Source organism: Bombina bombina, chromosome 1 (genome assembly GCF_027579735.1).
Source record: "Bombina bombina isolate aBomBom1 chromosome 1, aBomBom1.pri, whole genome shotgun sequence".
In the NCBI taxonomy this organism is placed as follows: domain Eukaryota; kingdom Metazoa; phylum Chordata; class Amphibia; order Anura; family Bombinatoridae; genus Bombina; species Bombina bombina.
The window spans coordinates 1477330361-1477348492 of record NC_069499.1 but is presented as its reverse complement, the minus strand read 5'-3'; the positions used below and the strand labels follow the sequence as shown (position 1 = coordinate 1477348492).

The following is an 18132-nucleotide window of genomic DNA, read 5'->3' as shown; positions in this document are numbered from 1 at the left end:
AGTTATTTGGGGCAAAGATTTCCGGATGGAGTTCCCACTCCCCCGGATGAAATGTCTGACGACTCAGAAAATCCGCTTCCCAATTTTCCACTCCTGGGATGTGGATTGCAGACAAGTGGCAGGAGTGAAGCTCCGCCCATTGAATTACTTTGGTCACTTCTTCCATCGCCAGGGAACTCCTTGTTCCCCCCTGATGGTTGATATATGCAACAGTCGTCATGTTGTCTGATTGAAACCTTATGAATTTGGCCTTTGCTAGTTGAGGCCAAGCCTTGAGAGCATTGAATATCGCTCTCAGTTCCAGAATGTTTATCGGGAGAAGAGATTCTTCCCGAGACCATAGACCCTGAGCCTTCAGGTGTTTCCAGACCGCGCCCCAGCCCACCAGGCTGGCGTCGGTCGTTACAATGACCTACTCTGGTCTTCTGAAGCTCATCCCTTGGGACAGGTTGTCCAGGGTCAGCCACCAACGGAGTGAATCGCTGGTCCTCTGATCTACTTGGATCGTCGGGGACAAATCTGTATAATCCCCATTCCACTGTCTGAGCATGCACAGTTGTAATGGTCTTAGATGAATTCGCGCAAAAGGAACTATGTCCATTGCCGCAACCATCAAACCTATTACTTCCATGCACTGCGCTATGGAAGGAAGAAGAACAGAATGAAGTACTTGACAAGAGCTTAGAAGTTTTGATTTTCTGGCTTCTGTCAGAAAAATCTTCATTTCCAAGGAGTCTATTATTGTTCCCAAGAAGGGAACTCTTGTTGACGGGAATAGAGAACTTTTTTCTACGTTCACTTTCCACCCGTGAGATCTGAGAAAGGCTAGGACAATGTCCGTATGAGCCTTTGCTTGTGGTAGAGACGACGCTTGAATCAGTATGTCGTCCAAGTAGGGTACTACTGCAATGCCCCTTGGCCTTAGCACCGCTAGAAGGGACCCTAGTACCTTTGTGAAAATTCTTGGAGCAGTGGCTAGTCCGAATGGAAGTGCCACAAACTGGTAATGCTTGTCCAGAAAGGCGAATCTTAGGAACCGATGATGTTCCTTGTGGATAGGAATATGTAGATACGCATCCTTTAAATCCACCGTGGTCATGAATTGACCTTCCTGGATGGTAGGAAGAATTGTCCGAATGGTTTCCATCTTGAACGATGGGACCTTGAGAAATTTGTTTAGGATCTTGAGATCCAAAATTGTTCCTGAATGTTCCCTCTTTTTTGGGAACTATGAACAGATTGGAGTAAAACCCCATCCCTTGTTCTCCTAATGGAACAGGATGAATCACTCCCATTTTTAACAGGTCTTCTACACAATGTAAGAATGCCTGTCTTTTTATTTGGTCTGAAGACAATTGAGACCTGTGGAACCTTCCCCTTGGGGGTAGGTCCTTGAATTCCAGGAGATAACCTTGAGAAACTATTTCTAGCGCCCAAGGATCCTGAACATCTCTTGCCCAAGCCTGAGCGAAGAGAGAGAGTCTGCCCCCCACCAGATCCGGTCCCGGATCGGGGGCCAGCAACTCATGCTGTCTTGGTAGCGGTAGCGGGCTTCTTGGCCTGCTTACCTTTGTTCCAGCCTTGCATCGGTCTCCAGGCTGGCTTGGTTTGAGAAGAATTACCCTCTTGCTTAGAGGATGTAGAATTCGAGGCTGGTCCGTTTCTGCGAAAGGGACGAAAATTTGTTTTATTTTTAGCCTTAAAAGACCTATCCTGAGGAAGGGCGTGGCCCTTTCCCCCAGTGATGTCTGAAATAATCTCTTTCAAGTCAGGGCCAAACAGCGTTTTCCCCTTGAAAGGGATGTTAAGCAATCTGTTCTTGGAGGACACATCCGCTGACCAAGACTTCAGCCAAAGCGCTCTGCGCGCCACAATAGCAAAACCTGAATTTTTCGCCGCTAATCTAGCTAATTGCAAAGTGGCGTCTAAGGTAAAAGAGTTAGCCAACTTAAGTGCTTGAACTCTGTCCATAACCTCCTCATAAGAGGATGCTTGATTGAGCGACTTTTCTAGTTCCTCGAACCAGAAACACGCTGCTGTAGTGACAGGAACAATGCATGAAATTGGTTGTAGAAGGTAACCTTGCTGAACAAACATCTTTTTAAGCAAACCCTCTAATTTTTTATCCATAGGATCCTTGAAAGCACAACTATCTTCTATAGGGATAGTGGTGCGTTTGTTTAGAGTAGAAACCGCCCCCTCGACCTTGGGGACTGTCTGCCATAAGTCCTTCCTGGGGTCGACCATAGGAAATAATTTCTTAAATATAGGGGGAGGGACAAAAGGTATGCCGGGCCTTTCACATTCTTTATTTACAATGTCCGCCACCCGCTTGGGTATAGGAAAAGCTTCGGGGGGCACCGGGACCTCTAGGAACCTGTCCATCTTACATAATTTCTCTGGAATGACCAAATTGTCACAATCATCCAGAGTAGATAACACCTCCTTAAGCAGAGCGCGGAGATGTTCCAATTTAAATTTAAATGTAATAACGTCAGGTTCAGCTTGTTGAGAAATTTTTCCTGAATCTGAAATTTCTCCCTCAGACAAAACCTCCCTAGCCCCTTCAGACTGGTGTAAGGGCATGTCAGAACCATTATCATCAGCGTCCTCATGCTCTTCAGTATCTAAAAAAGAGCAGTCGCGCTTTCGCTGATAAGTGGGCATTTTGGCTAAAATGTTTTTAATAGAATTATCCATTACAGCCGTTAATTGTTGCATAGTAAGGAGGATTGGCGCACTAGATTCACTAGGGACCTCCAGAGTGGGCAAGACTGGTGTAGACATAGAAGGAGATGATGCAGTACCATGCTTACTCCCCATTTTGGGCAACATTATTATCTCTTTTCTGTTTCAGAGTAAATAGTACATACCAGCACTATTTTAAAATAACAAACTCTTGATAGAAGAATAAAAACTACATTTAAACACCAAAAAACTCTGAGCCATCTCCGTGGAGATGTTGCCTGTGCAACGGCAAAGAGAATGACTGGGGAAGGCGGAGCCTAGGAGGGATCATGTGACCAGCTTTGCTGGGCTCTTTGCCATTTCCTGTTGGGGAAGAGAATATCCCACAAGTAAGGATGACGCCGTGGACCGGACACACCTATGTTGGAGAAATGGTTTAATACAGAGAGCAAAATATAGATAAATGGTTCAAATGCACTATGCATATATATATATATATATATATATATATATATATATATATATATATATATAAAAAAAACATTAATGTCCTTTTAATGTAAAGTTTGACCATTTATACTATTTTACCAGATCAAGTTACTATGCAGTGGTAACAGACATAGCTTGAAATAAATAAGGGGACTCCAACTCTATAAATTAGTTTAATGGACTAATTTCATTGACTTGAGGTGGGATCAAACTTCAGTTGTGGTCCTAGTGATCTCCAGCTCAGTGTCACGGCAAAAAAACAAAGACAACAAACACTTGTTATTATCCAGCATGAAAAATACATAATGGAGTATGGCCTGATCTGACCACCTGCTCTCAGATACCTCGGCCTCCTAACTATTGAGGACAAAGGATAGCAAGACCACCCTGCCATAGCCACTAAGAACAACCTATCAGCACCTATGATCGCTAAAGAAGACTACTAACCTGTCAAGAATCTATTGTATTTATTTCATATGTATTTTTAGTCTTCATCTTACAAATAAAAATACATTTTAGCCTTATGATATCTGGCAGTTAATAAAACCACTACATCCTATTTACTTTAATAAATTGGAACATATATATCAATACAGTCTAATACTGCCGTCTGTTTCTTTCACTCCTCAGTATAAATTAGTTTTTTCCTCCATTAAAAAAAAAAAATCTTTCCTGAGTTTTTATTGTGCAGAGCAGTGAAATAGTTTAGGGCAGAACGTGAGACTCTTGTCTAGTTTGGATTTTAACAGCTCTCAGCTACTGATATTGCACTCGCCCCCACGCTGTCAGTCTGACTGCTTATTGATCAGGATGAGTGGCTGTTAGGCAGGAAGGTTTTTATTGGATTTTCTTCTGAATGAACCATTCCCTAGGGTACTGGCCAGGTCTCATCTCTTAGTTATAAAAATAGTTTTGTAGCGTGGGAGCTCACTGCTTTCATAGTAACATTTTTATGATTCCGATTAGTCTAAGAGTCTCTAAATTAAATGCATTTACTGTATATCTGCAAAATGTAAGAATCTCTTTTTTAACAGAATGTCATTATTAGCTCCTTCTCCTCATTAGCTTTTGTGGGCAACTCATAAAACTGGCAGAAGGCTGTAACATGCCGCAGAAGGCACAGCCAAGTAAAAAGGAGCACCACATGCTTCTAAACAATTCCCTGACTAATAATGCAAAGAGGGAGAGGGACCCGCGAGAGCTGCCCACACTCCAAACTGCTCTCTTACAAATGCCGGTTTGTATTTCAGATCCCTTTGCAAATGAGCATAGCATAAGCCCTTCAGAACCATTTATATAACCCAGGCAAAGACCATCAGAGAATCTAGGTTCTTAAGTCACCTTTCATCTTTTTTGCTCAAAACCTTTATGGTATTAGCCCTTCTGCACTCAGAGACAAGAAGCTTTTTGTACATATGAAAAGGTCTGGAATGGACAAAACATAAAGGGCTTGTAAAACTCCATAAACAGAGGCTAGAAAGTATTTTAAATCTATGTGAATAGACCTGTGAGGTTTGGAAAGCTCTGGATATTTGAAGAAGGTGCTTGTGAAACTGTATATTAAAAACACTTGTCTGTCTATTCAAATCAATTACAATAGAGAATAAATAAATGCTCAGCTTTAAAACAGCAGGAACCTTTGAGATATAAACGAAGATATGCATTAGAGGCCTCCATTGTTATAGGTAGGACTGCACTCATATTTTTCCATGTCAGACTGAACCGAAGGGCTATAAATCCCTCTATAACCTCCAATGAACTAACCACTTGTGCTGATCTTCTGCTGGAGCCATGAAGAAGATAAATCAGGAAGAAATAAATAGGAAAATCAATAGGTTTCATGCAAGATCAAAAGCAGAACAGATATAGATCGTAGTAACATTTATAGGCACCAGTCCTTCTCAACCATACTCTTGGTTATTAGGATAGACATAAATTGTCATCCCATAGAAAACCAGAACCCTGGGGCTCTTGTATTCCACATAATGTACATTGTTTTTAAATGCATCATCACACCATGAACAGGTAAACATTTACAATTCACAGATTAAGCTCACAAGAGGATACCAGCACTAACTGGGAATATACAAATGAGTAGGAACTCTGAAATGTAAACCAACATATACACTAGAATCTAATCCCTACATTTTTATGGAGTCTAGCGATATGAACAGCTCAATCTAAATTATTGTGTCCATAAATATGGGGAGGTCACCTTTCAAATTCAGAGTCCAGAATGCGAGCAGGTCAATTTAACATGCAGTAGCCAGTACTATGTTAGGTGGTCTCTCTAAAGCAAAACGGGAGAAGTACAATATGGAATACAAGTTCCCCACAAAAAGCTGAAAGGACAGATGTCATCAGAGTTCCTTAACATGACATAGCACTTGACCTCAGGTGTTTGGATACCATCAGTTTATTGGGCCTAAAAAAACAGGCAAAACTATTACACTACTTTTAAAGTTGATAGGCCACCTGAGAGCTCACCAATAAAAGTAATGTGGTTGTACATTTGTTTTAGTCAGAGACAAACAACATAATCTAATATAGAATGAGGGTCAAATTTATTGCAAGCACTGATGGCATACAAACTCTTTGTGGTGGGACTTCCTGTTTGGCATATGACAACATAGGATGCTTGCCTGTGTGAGAAGCAGCTCTACCTATCCTGATGCTCAGTTCTCTCTCCTCATATGTATCTCCCTCATCCTTTTCCTTGACTGGTTTGCAGTCGTGATTCAGGGCGGCCATGGTTAATGGATCCTCTCCTACTCCCTGTAAAAAACAAAAATGGAATTAAACAGCATTAATACAAAGACCACTGCAAATTCAAAACGATATACACCAGTTATAGAACTATGACAGTCTGAAACACACTTTAAATTAAGTCACTGTAAAATACTGAGAGGTAATCTCATTTCCCCACACAAATCCCCCTATTAGCACAATTGCAAAGCACCTTTGAGGACGTATGTGACATTTCACATAATTTTAAAAATCTTTCCAGTTTACTTCTATTATCAAATTTGTTTCATTCTTTTGATATCCACTACCGAGAGCTAGATGTACATATGGGATGAACCAAAGACAAGAGTAATATATGTTCAGCCACCAATCAGCAGCTAACTTCTAGTAATAAATATAAATAAGTTAGATGCGCCAAATAAATAAAAAATGACCCTTAAGTGTAGATATATAACTATATATATCAAAAACAAAAACCAAATGTACTAATGGTATAGTGCAATAATATAAATGGGGTATAGATTAAGATGCTATAAGATAGACCCACCATTAAAATATATCTTGTGTCGCAACAAATATAGGCTTGAAATTAGCTCTAACCCGAAGAGAAACTGCCGGATTACCTGATAATTCAAAAATAGACGGTAAAAGGTGTATCAATACGTATAACATATAGATACTAATGGCAAATCACAACAGTTTAAAAAACCATCAACGACAAAATTACTTGTGAAATGATAAGTTCATGGATGTGATGAGGAAAAATGGATAATCGTCCATTAGAAATCCTCACAAATGGAAATCAGATGAAAAAAAGGCTGCAGACTTCTTCCAAACACTTGAAGGCAGCTCAAGTACAGCGAATCTATGAAAAGGAAAAAACAGAAGAAGGCGCCACAATAGTGCACATTAGTGTAACTAGGTCTCCACGCACACAGTAGATGATTGTACTCACAATATATAAAGCACTTGATAAGTGCCACAAATGCCTCCTGGACTTTTAGCAGCTGTCCAGATAGCTGTCCTCACGAAGTGTAACAGGTCTCCCACAGAGCAGAACAGCCTGGAGACAGATAAATCACGGACTTGGGAAGAAACCTCCACTGAAAGCGCTTGGGATAATCTATACCCCTAGAGCCCGCTGTCAGATTGTGCAGTGAGGAGTAACGTACCGGCGAAAGTAATTATCCAAGTATAAAAGAAGTCGTGATCTTTAGATGACTCTCTTGCTGACTCTGGTGCATAGTGTGTGAGGACAGCTATCTGGACAGCTGCTAAAGGTCCAGGAGGCATTTGTGGCACTTATCAAGTGCTTTATATACTGTGAGTACAATCAGCTACTGTGTGCGTAGAGACCTAGTTACACTGATGTGCACTATTGTGGCGCTTTCTTCTGCTTTTTCCTTTTCATAACTACTAGTAATGCTTTGCTGCTCTTGGCCCTACCTAGATATGCATTCAACAAATATCAAAAGAATGAAGCAAATTAGATAATAGTAGTGAATTGTAAAGACATTTAAAACTACATGCTCTGTTAGAATCATGAAAGAAAATTTTTGACTTTAATGTCCCTTTGCGGTCAGTAATTGGCTTTGGGAATCTTTGCACATAGTCTAACATTTCAGGGGAACTACCAATAAATATGTTATCATTACTGTCTGAAAGGCCTCTAAACCAAAAAGTTGGTCTTGATATAGAAAAGACTATGCAAAGAAAACAGTAGTATACAACAGGGGTAGTATAACATAACATTAACTTTATTACTAGCTAGTTTTCTACCCTAAAGTTATTGTAATTAGGTTGTAGTCTGTGATAAGTGAATATAACATGTTATGCAATTAATATAAAAGAAAAAAAAGTTAAACATGTTTTATGTTTTGGAAGTTGAGATATGTCTAATGTAAAGAAATAAATAAAAAAGATACATTTTTAAAACAGTTAAAACTTTAAAGGGATACTAAACCCAAATTTTTTCTTTCATGATTAAGATAGAGCATGAAATTTTAAGCAAATTTCTAATTTACTCCTATTATTGATTTTTCTTCATTCTCATGCTATCTTTATTTGAAGAAGCAGGAATGTAAGCTTAAGAGCCGGACCATTTTTATTTCAGCACCTGGGTAGCACTTGCTGATTGGTTACTAAATGTAGCAAACCAATCAGCAAGTTCTACCAAGGTTCTGAACCAAAAATGGGCTGTCTCTTAAACTTCCATTCCTGCTCTTTCAAATAAAGTTTGCAAGAGATCAAAGAAAAATAGATAAAAGGAATAAATTAGAAAGTTGATTAAAAACAGAATTTATGTTTACCTGATAAATTACTTTCTCCAACGGTGTGTCCGGTCCACGGCGTCATCCTTACTTGTGGGATATTCTCTTCCCCAACAGGAAATGGCAAAGAGCCCAGCAAAGCTGGTCACATGATCCCTCCTAGGCTCCGCCTACCCCAGTCATTCGACCGACGTTAAGGAGGAATATTTGCATAGGAGAAACCATATGATACCGTGGTGACTGTAGTTAAAGAAAATAAATTATCAGACCTGATTAAAAAAACCAGGGCGGGCCGTGGACCGGACACACCGTTGGAGAAAGTAATTTATCAGGTAAACATAAATTCTGTTTTCTCCAACATAGGTGTGTCCGGTCCACGGCGTCATCCTTACTTGTGGGAACCAATACCAAAGCTTTAGGACACGGATGATGGGAGGGAGCAAATCAGGTCACCTAGATGGAAGGCACCACGGCTTGCAAAACCTTTCTCCCAAAAATAGCCTCAGAAGAAGCAAAAGTATCAAACTTGTAAAATTTGGTAAAAGTGTGCAGTGAAGACCAAGTCGCTGCCCTACATATCTGATCAACAGAAGCCTCGTTCTTGAAGGCCCATGTGGAAGCCACAGCCCTAGTGGAATGAGCTGTGATTCTTTCGGGAGGCTGCCGTCCGGCAGTCTCGTAAGCCAATCTGATGATGCCTTTAATCCAAAAAGAGAGAGAGGTAGAAGTTGCTTTTTGACCTCTCCTTTTACCGGAATAAACAACAAACAAGGAAGATGTTTGTCTAAAATCCTTTGTAGCGTCTAAATAGAATTTTAGAGCGCGAACAACATCCAAATTGTGCAACAAACGTTCCTTCTTTGAAACTGGTTTCGGACACAGAGAAGGTACGATAATCTCCTGGTTAATGTTTTTGTTAGAAACAACTTTTGGAAGAAAACCAGGTTTAGTACGTAAAACCACCTTATCTGCATGGAACACCAGATAAGGAGGAGAACACTGCAGAGCAGATAATTCTGAAACTCTTCTAGCAGAAGAAATTGCAACCAAAAACAAAACTTTCCAAGATAATAACTTAATATCAACGGAATGTAAGGGTTCAAACGGAACCCCCTGAAGAACTGAAAGAACTAAGTTGAGACTCCAAGGAGGAGTCAAAGGTTTGTAAACAGGCTTGATTCTAACCAGAGCCTGAACAAAGGCTTGAACATCTGGCACAGCTGCCAGCTTTTTGTGAAGTAACACAGACAAGGCAGAAATCTGTCCCTTCAGGGAACTTGCAGATAATCCTTTTTCCAATCCTTCTTGAAGGAAGGATAGAATCTTAGGAATCTTAACCTTGTCCCAAGGGAATCCTTTAGATTCACACCAACAGATATATTTTTTCCAAATTTTGTGGTAAATCTTTCTAGTTACAGGCTTTCTGGCCTGAACAAGAGTATCGATAACAGAATCTGAGAACCCTCGCTTCGATAAGATCAAGCGTTCAATCTCCAAGCAGTCAGCTGGAGTGAGACCAGATTCGGATGTTCGAACGGACCTTGAACAAGAAGGTCTCGTCTCAAAGGTAGCTTCCATGGTGGAGCCGATGACATATTCACCAGATCTGCATACCAAGTCCTGCGTGGCCACGCAGGAGCTATCAAGATCACCGACGCCCTCTCCTGATTGATCCTGGCTACCAGCCTGGGGATGAGAGGAAACGGCGGGAACACATAAGCTAGTTTGAAGGTCCAAGGTGCTACTAGTGCATCCACTAGAGCCGCCTTGGGATCCCTGGATCTGGACCCGTAGCAAGGAACTTTGAAGTTCTGACGAGAGGCCATCAGATCCATGTCTGGAATGCCCCACAGCTGAGTGACTTGGGCAAAGATTTCCGGATGGAGTTCCCACTCCCCCGGATGCAATGTCTGACGACTCAGAAAATCCGCTTCCCAATTTTCCACTCCTGGGATGTGGATTGCAGACAGGTGGCAGGAGTGAGACTCCGCCCATTGAATGATTTTGGTCACTTCTTCCATCGCCAGGGAACTCCTTGTTCCCCCCTGATGGTTGATGTACGCAACAGTTGTCATGTTGTCTGATTGAAACCGTATGAACCTGGCCCTCGCTAGCTGAGGCCAAGCCTTGAGAGCATTGAATATCGCTCTCAGTTCCAGAATATTTATCGGTAGAAGAGATTCTTCCCGAGACCAAAGACCCTGAGCTTTCAGGGATCCCCAGACCGCGCCCCAGCCCATCAGACTGGCGTCGGTCGTGACAATGACCCACTCTGGTCTGCGGAAGGTCATCCCTTGTGACAGGTTGTCCAGGGACAGCCACCAACGGAGTGAGTCTCTGGTCCTCTGATTTACTTGTATCCTCGGAGACAAGTCTGTATAGTCCCCATTCCACTGACTGAGCATGCACAGTTGTAATGGTCTTAGATGAATGCGCGCAAAAGGAACTATGTCCATTGCCGCTACCATCAAACCTATCACTTCCATGCACTGCGCTATGGAAGGAAGAGGAACGGAATGAAGTATCCGACAAGAGTCTAGAAGTCTTGTTTTTCTGGCCTCTGTCAGAAAAATCCTCATTTCTAAGGAGTCTATTATTGTTCCCAAGAAGGGAACCCTTGTTGACGGAGATAGAGAACTCTTTTCCACGTTCACTTTCCATCCGTGAGATCTGAGAAAGGCCAGGACGATGTCCGTGTGAGCCTTTGCTTGAGGAAGGGACGACGCTTGAATCAGAATGTCGTCCAAGTAAGGTACTACAGCAATGCCCCTTGGTCTTAGCACAGCTAGAAGGGACCCTAGTACCTTTGTGAAAATCCTTGGAGCAGTGGCTAATACGAAAGGAAGCGCCACGAACTGGTAATGCTTGTCCAGGAATGCGAACCTTAGGAACCGATGATGTTCCTTGTGGATAGGAATATGTAGATACGCATCCTTTAAATCCACCGTGGTCATGAATTGACCTTCCTGGATGGAAGGAAGAATTGTTCGAATGGTTTCCATCTTGAACGATGGAACCTTGAGAAACTTGTTTAAGATCTTGAGATCTAAGATTGGTCTGAACGTTCCCTCTTTTTTGGGAACTATGAACAGATTGGAGTAGAACCCCATCCCTTGTTCTCCTAATGGAACAGGATGAATCACTCCCATTGTTAACAGGTCTTCTACACAATGTAAGAATGCCTGTCTTTTTATGTGGTCTGAAGACAACTGAGACCTGTGGAACCTCCCCCTTGGGGGAAGCCCCTTGAATTCCAGAAGATAACCTTGGGAGACTATTTCTAGTGTCCAAGGATCCAGAACATCTCTTGCCCAAGCCTGAGCGAAGAGAGAGAGTCTGCCCCCCACCAGATCCGGTCCCGGATCGGGGGCCAACATTTCATGCTGTCTTGGTAGCAGTGGCAGGTTTCTTGGCCTGCTTTCCCTTGTTCCAGCCTTGCATTGGTCTCCAAGCTTGCTTGGCTTGAGAAGTATTACCCTCTTGCTTAGAGGACGTAGCACTTTGGGCTGGTCCGTTTCTACGAAAGGGACGAAAATTAGGTTTATTTTTGGCCTTGAAAGGCCGATCCTGAGGAAGGGCATGGCCCTTACCCCCAGTGATATCAGAGATAATCTCTTTCAAGTCAGGGCCAAACAGCGTTTTCCCCTTGAAAGGAATGTTAAGTAGCTTGTTCTTGGAAGACGCATCAGCTGACCAAGATTTCAACCAAAGCGCTCTGCGCGCCACAATAGCAAACCCAGAATTCTTAGCCGCTAACCTAGCCAATTGCAAAGTGGCGTCTAGGGTGAAAGAATTAGCCAATTTGAGAGCATTGATTCTGTCCATAATCTCCTCATAAGGAGGAGAATCACTATCGACCGCCTTTACCAGCTCATCGAACCAGAAACATGCGGCTGTAGCGACAGGGACAATGCATGAAATTGGTTGTAGAAGGTAACCCTGCTGAACAAACATCTTTTCAAGTAAACCTTCTAATTTTTTATCCATAGGATCTTTGAAAGCACAACTATCTTCTATGGGTATAGTGGTGCGTTTGTTTAAAGTGGAAACCGCTCCCTCGACCTTGGGGACTGTCTGCCATAAGTCCTTTCTGGGGTCGACCATAGGAAACAATTTTTTAAATATGGGGGGAGGGACGAAAGGAATACCGGGCCTTTCCCATTCTTTATTTACAATGTCCGCCACCCGCTTGGGTATAGGAAAAGCTTCTGGGAGCCCCGGGACCTCTAGGAACTTGTCCATTTTACATAGCTTCTCTGGGATGACCAAATTGTCACAATCATCCAGAGTGGATAACACCTCCTTAAGCAGAGCGCGGAGATGTTCCAACTTAAATTTAAACGTAATCACATCAGGTTCAGCTTGTTGAGAAATGTTCCCTGAATCTGTAATTTCTCCCTCAGACAAAACCTCCCTGGCCCCCTCAGACTGGTTTAGGGGCCCTTCAGAACCATTATTATCAGCGTCGTCATGCTCTTCAGTATCTAAAACAGAGCAGTCGCGCTTACGCTGATAAGTGTGCATTTTGGCTAAAATGTTTTTGACAGAATTATCCATTACAGCCGTTAATTGTTGCATAGTAAGGAGTATTGGTGCGCTAGATGTACTAGGGGCCTCCTGAGTGGGCAAGACTCGTGTAGACGAAGGAGGGAATGATGCAGTACCATGCTTACTCCCCTCACTTGAGGAATCATCTTGGGCATCATTGTCATTGTCACATAAATCACATTTATTTAAATGAGAAGGAACTCTGGCTTCCCCACATTCAGAACACAGTCTATCTGGTAGTTCAGACATGTTAAACAGGCATAAACTTGATAACAAAGTACAAAAAACGTTTTAAAATAAAACCGTTACTGTCACTTTAAATTTTAAACTGAACACACTTTATTACTGCAATTGCGAAAAAATATGAAGGAATTGTTCAAAATTCACCAAAATTTCACCACAGTGTCTTAAAGCCTTAAAGGTATTGCACACCAAATTTGGAAGCTTTAACCCTTAAAATAACGGAACCGGAGCCGTTTTTAACTTTAACCCCTTTACAGTCCCTGGTATCTGCTTTGCTGAGACCCAACCAAGCCCAAAGGGGAATACGATACCAAATAACGCCTTCAGAAAGTCTTTTCTATGTATCAGAGCTCCTCACACATGCGACTGCATGTCATGCCTCTCAAAAACAAGTGCGCAACAACGGCGCGAAAATGAGGCTCTGCCTATGATTTGGGAAAGCCCCTAAAGAATAAGGTGTCTAAAATAGTGCCTGCCGATAAAATCTTATCAAAATACCCAGATTAAATGATTCCTCAAGGCTAAATATGTGTTAATAATGAATCGATTTAGCCCAGAAAAAGTCTACAGTCTTAATAAGCCCTTGTGAAGCCCTTATTTACTATCTTAATAAACATGGCTTACCGGATCCCATAGGGAAAATGACAGCTTCCAGCATTACATCGTCTTGTTAGAATGTGTCATACCTCAAGCAGCAAGAGACTGCTCACTGTTCCCCCAACTGAAGTTAATTCCTCTCAACAGTCCTGTGTGGAACAGCCATGGATTTTAGTAACGGTTGCTAAAATCATTTTCCTCATACAAACAGAAATCTTCATCTCTTTTCTGTTTCTGAGTAAATAGTACATACCAGCACTATTTTAAAATAACAAACTCTTGATTGAATAATAAAAACTACAGTTAAACACTAAAAAACTCTAAGCCATCTCCGTGGAGATGTTGCCTGTACAACGGCAAAGAGAATGACTGGGGTAGGCGGAGCCTAGGAGGGATCATGTGACCAGCTTTGCTGGGCTCTTTGCCATTTCCTGTTGGGGAAGAGAATATCCCACAAGTAAGGATGACGCCGTGGACCGGACACACCTATGTTGGAGAAATTGCATGCTTTATCTGATAAATGAAAGAAAAAAATGTGTTTTGTATCCCTTTAAAGAAGCATTAAAATGCTTAGTAAAACTACAATAGCATGGTTTCAAATCACTATGATTTTGTTTTCTCTCGTGCCTGCCCCTCTATTTACAAGTGCCAATTAGTGCACATTCAGTGACAAACCATACTGTGCACTTCAGTTTAGAGTGAATAATACAGCTGTACATTTTTGCAGTGGCTCCATTTCTCTATATAAATTCCCTTTTTATATTTGTTATGCAACTTTTAAAACTACTTATATAATCTATATATATATATATATATATATATATATATATATATATATATATATACAGAATATTCTCTAATATTTGAGCTAAACCAAGGTATAAGGTAGAGCTTCCAAAAAAGTCACCAAATGTCAGTGTCCTGCTAGCGTACGCTGTCTGCATTTATCATTATACCAGCAGTTCTTGTGAACTGCTGGTGCAATGCCGCCCCCTGTAGATTCGCGGCCAATCAGCTGCTAGCAGGGGGTGTCAATCAACCCGATCGGGTTGATTTCTGTCCGCCACCTCAGAGCAGACGGACAAGTTAGGGAGCAGAGGTCTTTAGACTGCTGATTCATAACTTCTGTTTCCAGCGAGCCCGAAAGATCGCTGGAAACAAGGGGCATCAAGCTCCATACGGAGCTTGATAAATATGCCCTTAAAACTTTACACTTATTTTGACGATATTAAACAACTAATGAAACTTTAAAAAATACATCTACATGCTATTCTCTCTTTTCTTTGAATGCTTCATTCTATCTAGCATTTATTTAGTGTTTAATGTCCCTTTAAAGAGTGGTGCAGGCAAACAATAACCATGGTGAATTGTAATACAGTAGCAATGTTACTATTCACCATGGTTATTGTTTGCCTGCACCATCTCTTTTACAATATAAACCGCTCCTATATAGGATGTTAAAGTGATGGTAAAACCTAGCGTTTCTAAAACACTAGGATTTACCAGTGGAACAAATAAAGGGGACTTTAAGTCATGAAGTATAAAAGACTTCATGCTGAAAGTTCCTTTACGTGTCTGAAGGGTTCGCCATGCTGAGCACCTCAGTTAGCCCACGGCAGAACACTATTTTGCTGTGAGACGATCTTAGCCAATAACATGCTAGCTATTATCCTGCATGGCGCCAGCTGGCATGCACTGCTATTGGCTAAGAGGTGGAAATGTCACCTCACAGCAAAATATAGCGTTCTGCCATGAGTTGAACTTTCAGCATGGGGCATCAGTATTTTATACTTCATGACTGAAAGTCACCTTTATATGTTCCATTGGTAAATCCTAGGATTTCACAAACTCTAGTATTTACCATCACTTTAACTATCAAGCAGGAATAAGCCTTCTCCTCAGCTATAATGCACTCCTTGTTTCAACATACAAACGTCTGCCGGTCAAGTAATCCCAACAATTACAGAGGTCAGGGAAGCAGGCAATCCCCATCCCCCATTTCAAAAGTAAATTAAATAATTAAAACAGTGGCATGAAAATGCTTACACCGTCTTCAAAATAGATTGGCTGATGTTGCTTTGAGAGATCTAACAACCAATTAGATGAAGCCAGTGATATTGTACCAATTATCCAGGAACCTTTTCTTTTTAATATTCCATTTGGGTATACATAGAGGGAACTTTAATACAAGCAGCATACTGTGTCCATTAACTTGTCAGTACATTTATTCTGCTATCTGGTTCTTGGCACGGTTTGCATTGTGCTTCTGCTAGTACATTATGCAAACAAGAGGCATTCCGTATGTGGTGTCACATAAGTTCATTACCACATACAGGTGGCAACAGGGTTATATTTTGAAGCACAGAAACTTGATTAATAAGGTTAGATTTATGCAAAGATACCAATTAAGACATATATCATGAGTGCATTTATTTAGTAAATTGTGTTTTATATATATATATATATATATATATATATATATATATATATATATATATATATATATATATATATATAGATAGATAGATAGATAGATAGATAGATAGATAGATAGATAGATAGATAGATACACACACACACAAATATATATATATACTTGTCCTAAAGCCTGTGTACAAGGGCCAATTTTTTTTTTAAAATACAGCGGTTCCAACCCTTGCTCCCTCTCTCTCCCCCCTCTCTTATGCGCTCTCCTCTCTTTTGAGCGCTCTCTCCCCCCTCTTTTGCGCTCTCTCTCCCCCTCTTTTGCTCTCTCCTCCTCTTTTGCTCTCTCCCCCCCATTTTTTGCCCCCTCTTTTGCTCTCTATCTCCCCCCTCTTTTGTCTCTCTCTCCCCCTCCCCCTCTTTTGCTCTCTCTCTCTCCCCCTCCCCCCTTTTTGTCTCTCTCTCTCTCCCCCCTCTTTTGTGCTCTCTCTCCCCTCCCCCTCTTTTGCTCTCTCACCCTCTTTTGCTCTCTCTCTCTCCCTCTTTTGCTCTCTCCTCTTTTGCTCTCTCCCCCCCATTTTTTGCCCCCTCTTTTGCTCTCTATCTCCCCCCTCTTTTGTCTCTCTCTCCCCTCCCCCTCTTTTGCTCTCTCTCTCTCCCCCTCCCCCCTTTTTGGCTCTCTCTCTCTCCCCCCTCTTTTGCGCTCTCTCTCTCCCCCCTCTTTTGTGCTCTCTCTCCCCTCCCCCTCTTTTGCTCTCTCACCCTCTTTTGCTCTCTCTCTCCCCCTCTCTTTTGCTCTCTCTCTCCCCCTCTCTTTTGAGCTCTCTCTCTCCCCCCTTTCTATTGAGCTCTCTCTCCCCCTCTTTTGCGCTCTCTCTCTCCCTCTTTTGCTCTCTTTCTCTTCCCCCTCTTTTGCTCTCTCTCCCCCCTTTCTATTGAGCTCTCTCTCCCCCTCTTTTGCTCTCTCTCCCTCCTCTCTTTTGCTCTCTCTCTCCCTCTCTTTTGCTCCCCCCCCTCCCCTCTCTTTCCCCCTCTCTTTTGCTTGCTTTTTCTCTTTCCCCGGCTCTCTATCTCCCCCCTCTTTTGTCTCTCTCTCCCCCTCCCCCTCTTTTGCTCTCTCTCTCCCCCTCCCCCCTTTTTGGCTCGCTCTCTCTCCCCTCTCTTTTGTGCTCTCTCTCCCCTCCCCCTCTTTTGCTCTCTCACCCTCTTTTGCTCTCTCTCTCCCCCTCTCTTTTGCTCTTTCCCTCCACTCTCTTTTGGTCTCTCTCTCTCCCCCTCCCTCCTCTCTCCCCTCAGTTTTTCTCTCTCACTTGACCATGCCGTTGCCACCTTGGCTACTCCCGTCAGCCACACCCCCTCACACGTGCTCCCATCCGGCCACACCCCCTTGCATGCGCTCCCGCCGGCCACGCCCCCATCACAGCACGCCCGGCCACTTCCCCATCACGGCACGGCCGGTCACGCTTCCACCAGGCAGCTTCCACAGTGCGCATGCCTCTGCTGCTCAAGGACAGGTATGTTTGTCCTCGTGCAGTCTCTACTGCGCATGACTGCATCTGACAAACATACCTGGCCTTTTATTATATAGGAGATATATATATATATATATATATATATATATATATATACACACATATACACACACAAATAGATAGACAGACACACACAGGTATAAATTTCTAAATCCAGAATTATAAAATCCAAACTATAATAACATTTTTTTTAAATAAAATTATCTAAAACTAATATTTTCCCCTGCCTTTAAAGGGACAGTCTACACCAGAAGATTTATTGTTTTAAAAGATAGATAATCCTTTTATAAACCATTCCATAGTTTTGCATAACCAACACAGTTATATTAATACACGTTTTACCTCTGTGATTATCTTGTATCTAAGCCTCTGCAAACTGCACCCTTATTTCAGTTGTTTTGACAGACTTGCATTTTAGCCAATCAGTGCTGGCTCCTAGGAACTCCACGTGCATGAGCACAGTGTTATCTATATGAAACACATGAACTAACACCCTCTAGTGGTGAAAAACTGTCAAAATGCCCTGAGCTAAGAGGCGGCCTTCAACGGCTTAGAAATTACTACATGAACCTCCTAGATTTAGCTTTCAACTAAGA

The 18132-nt window shown here is 42.0% G+C and overlaps 1 protein-coding gene across 2 annotated transcripts in view; it reads right to left on the bottom strand.

Moving 5' to 3' along the window:
• Positions 1–18132, bottom strand: part of SLC39A11 (solute carrier family 39 member 11) — a 1247462-nt gene that overhangs the window by 619194 nt on the left and 610136 nt on the right. Inside the window, exon 5 of one of the 2 annotated variants that reach the window (XM_053707119.1) lies at positions 5820–5952. In XM_053707119.1, coding sequence (XP_053563094.1) covers positions 5820–5952 — 133 coding nt within the window. The remainder of the gene's footprint in view (positions 1–5819; positions 5953–18132) is intronic. The other variant, XM_053707127.1, reaches the window with a different exon arrangement.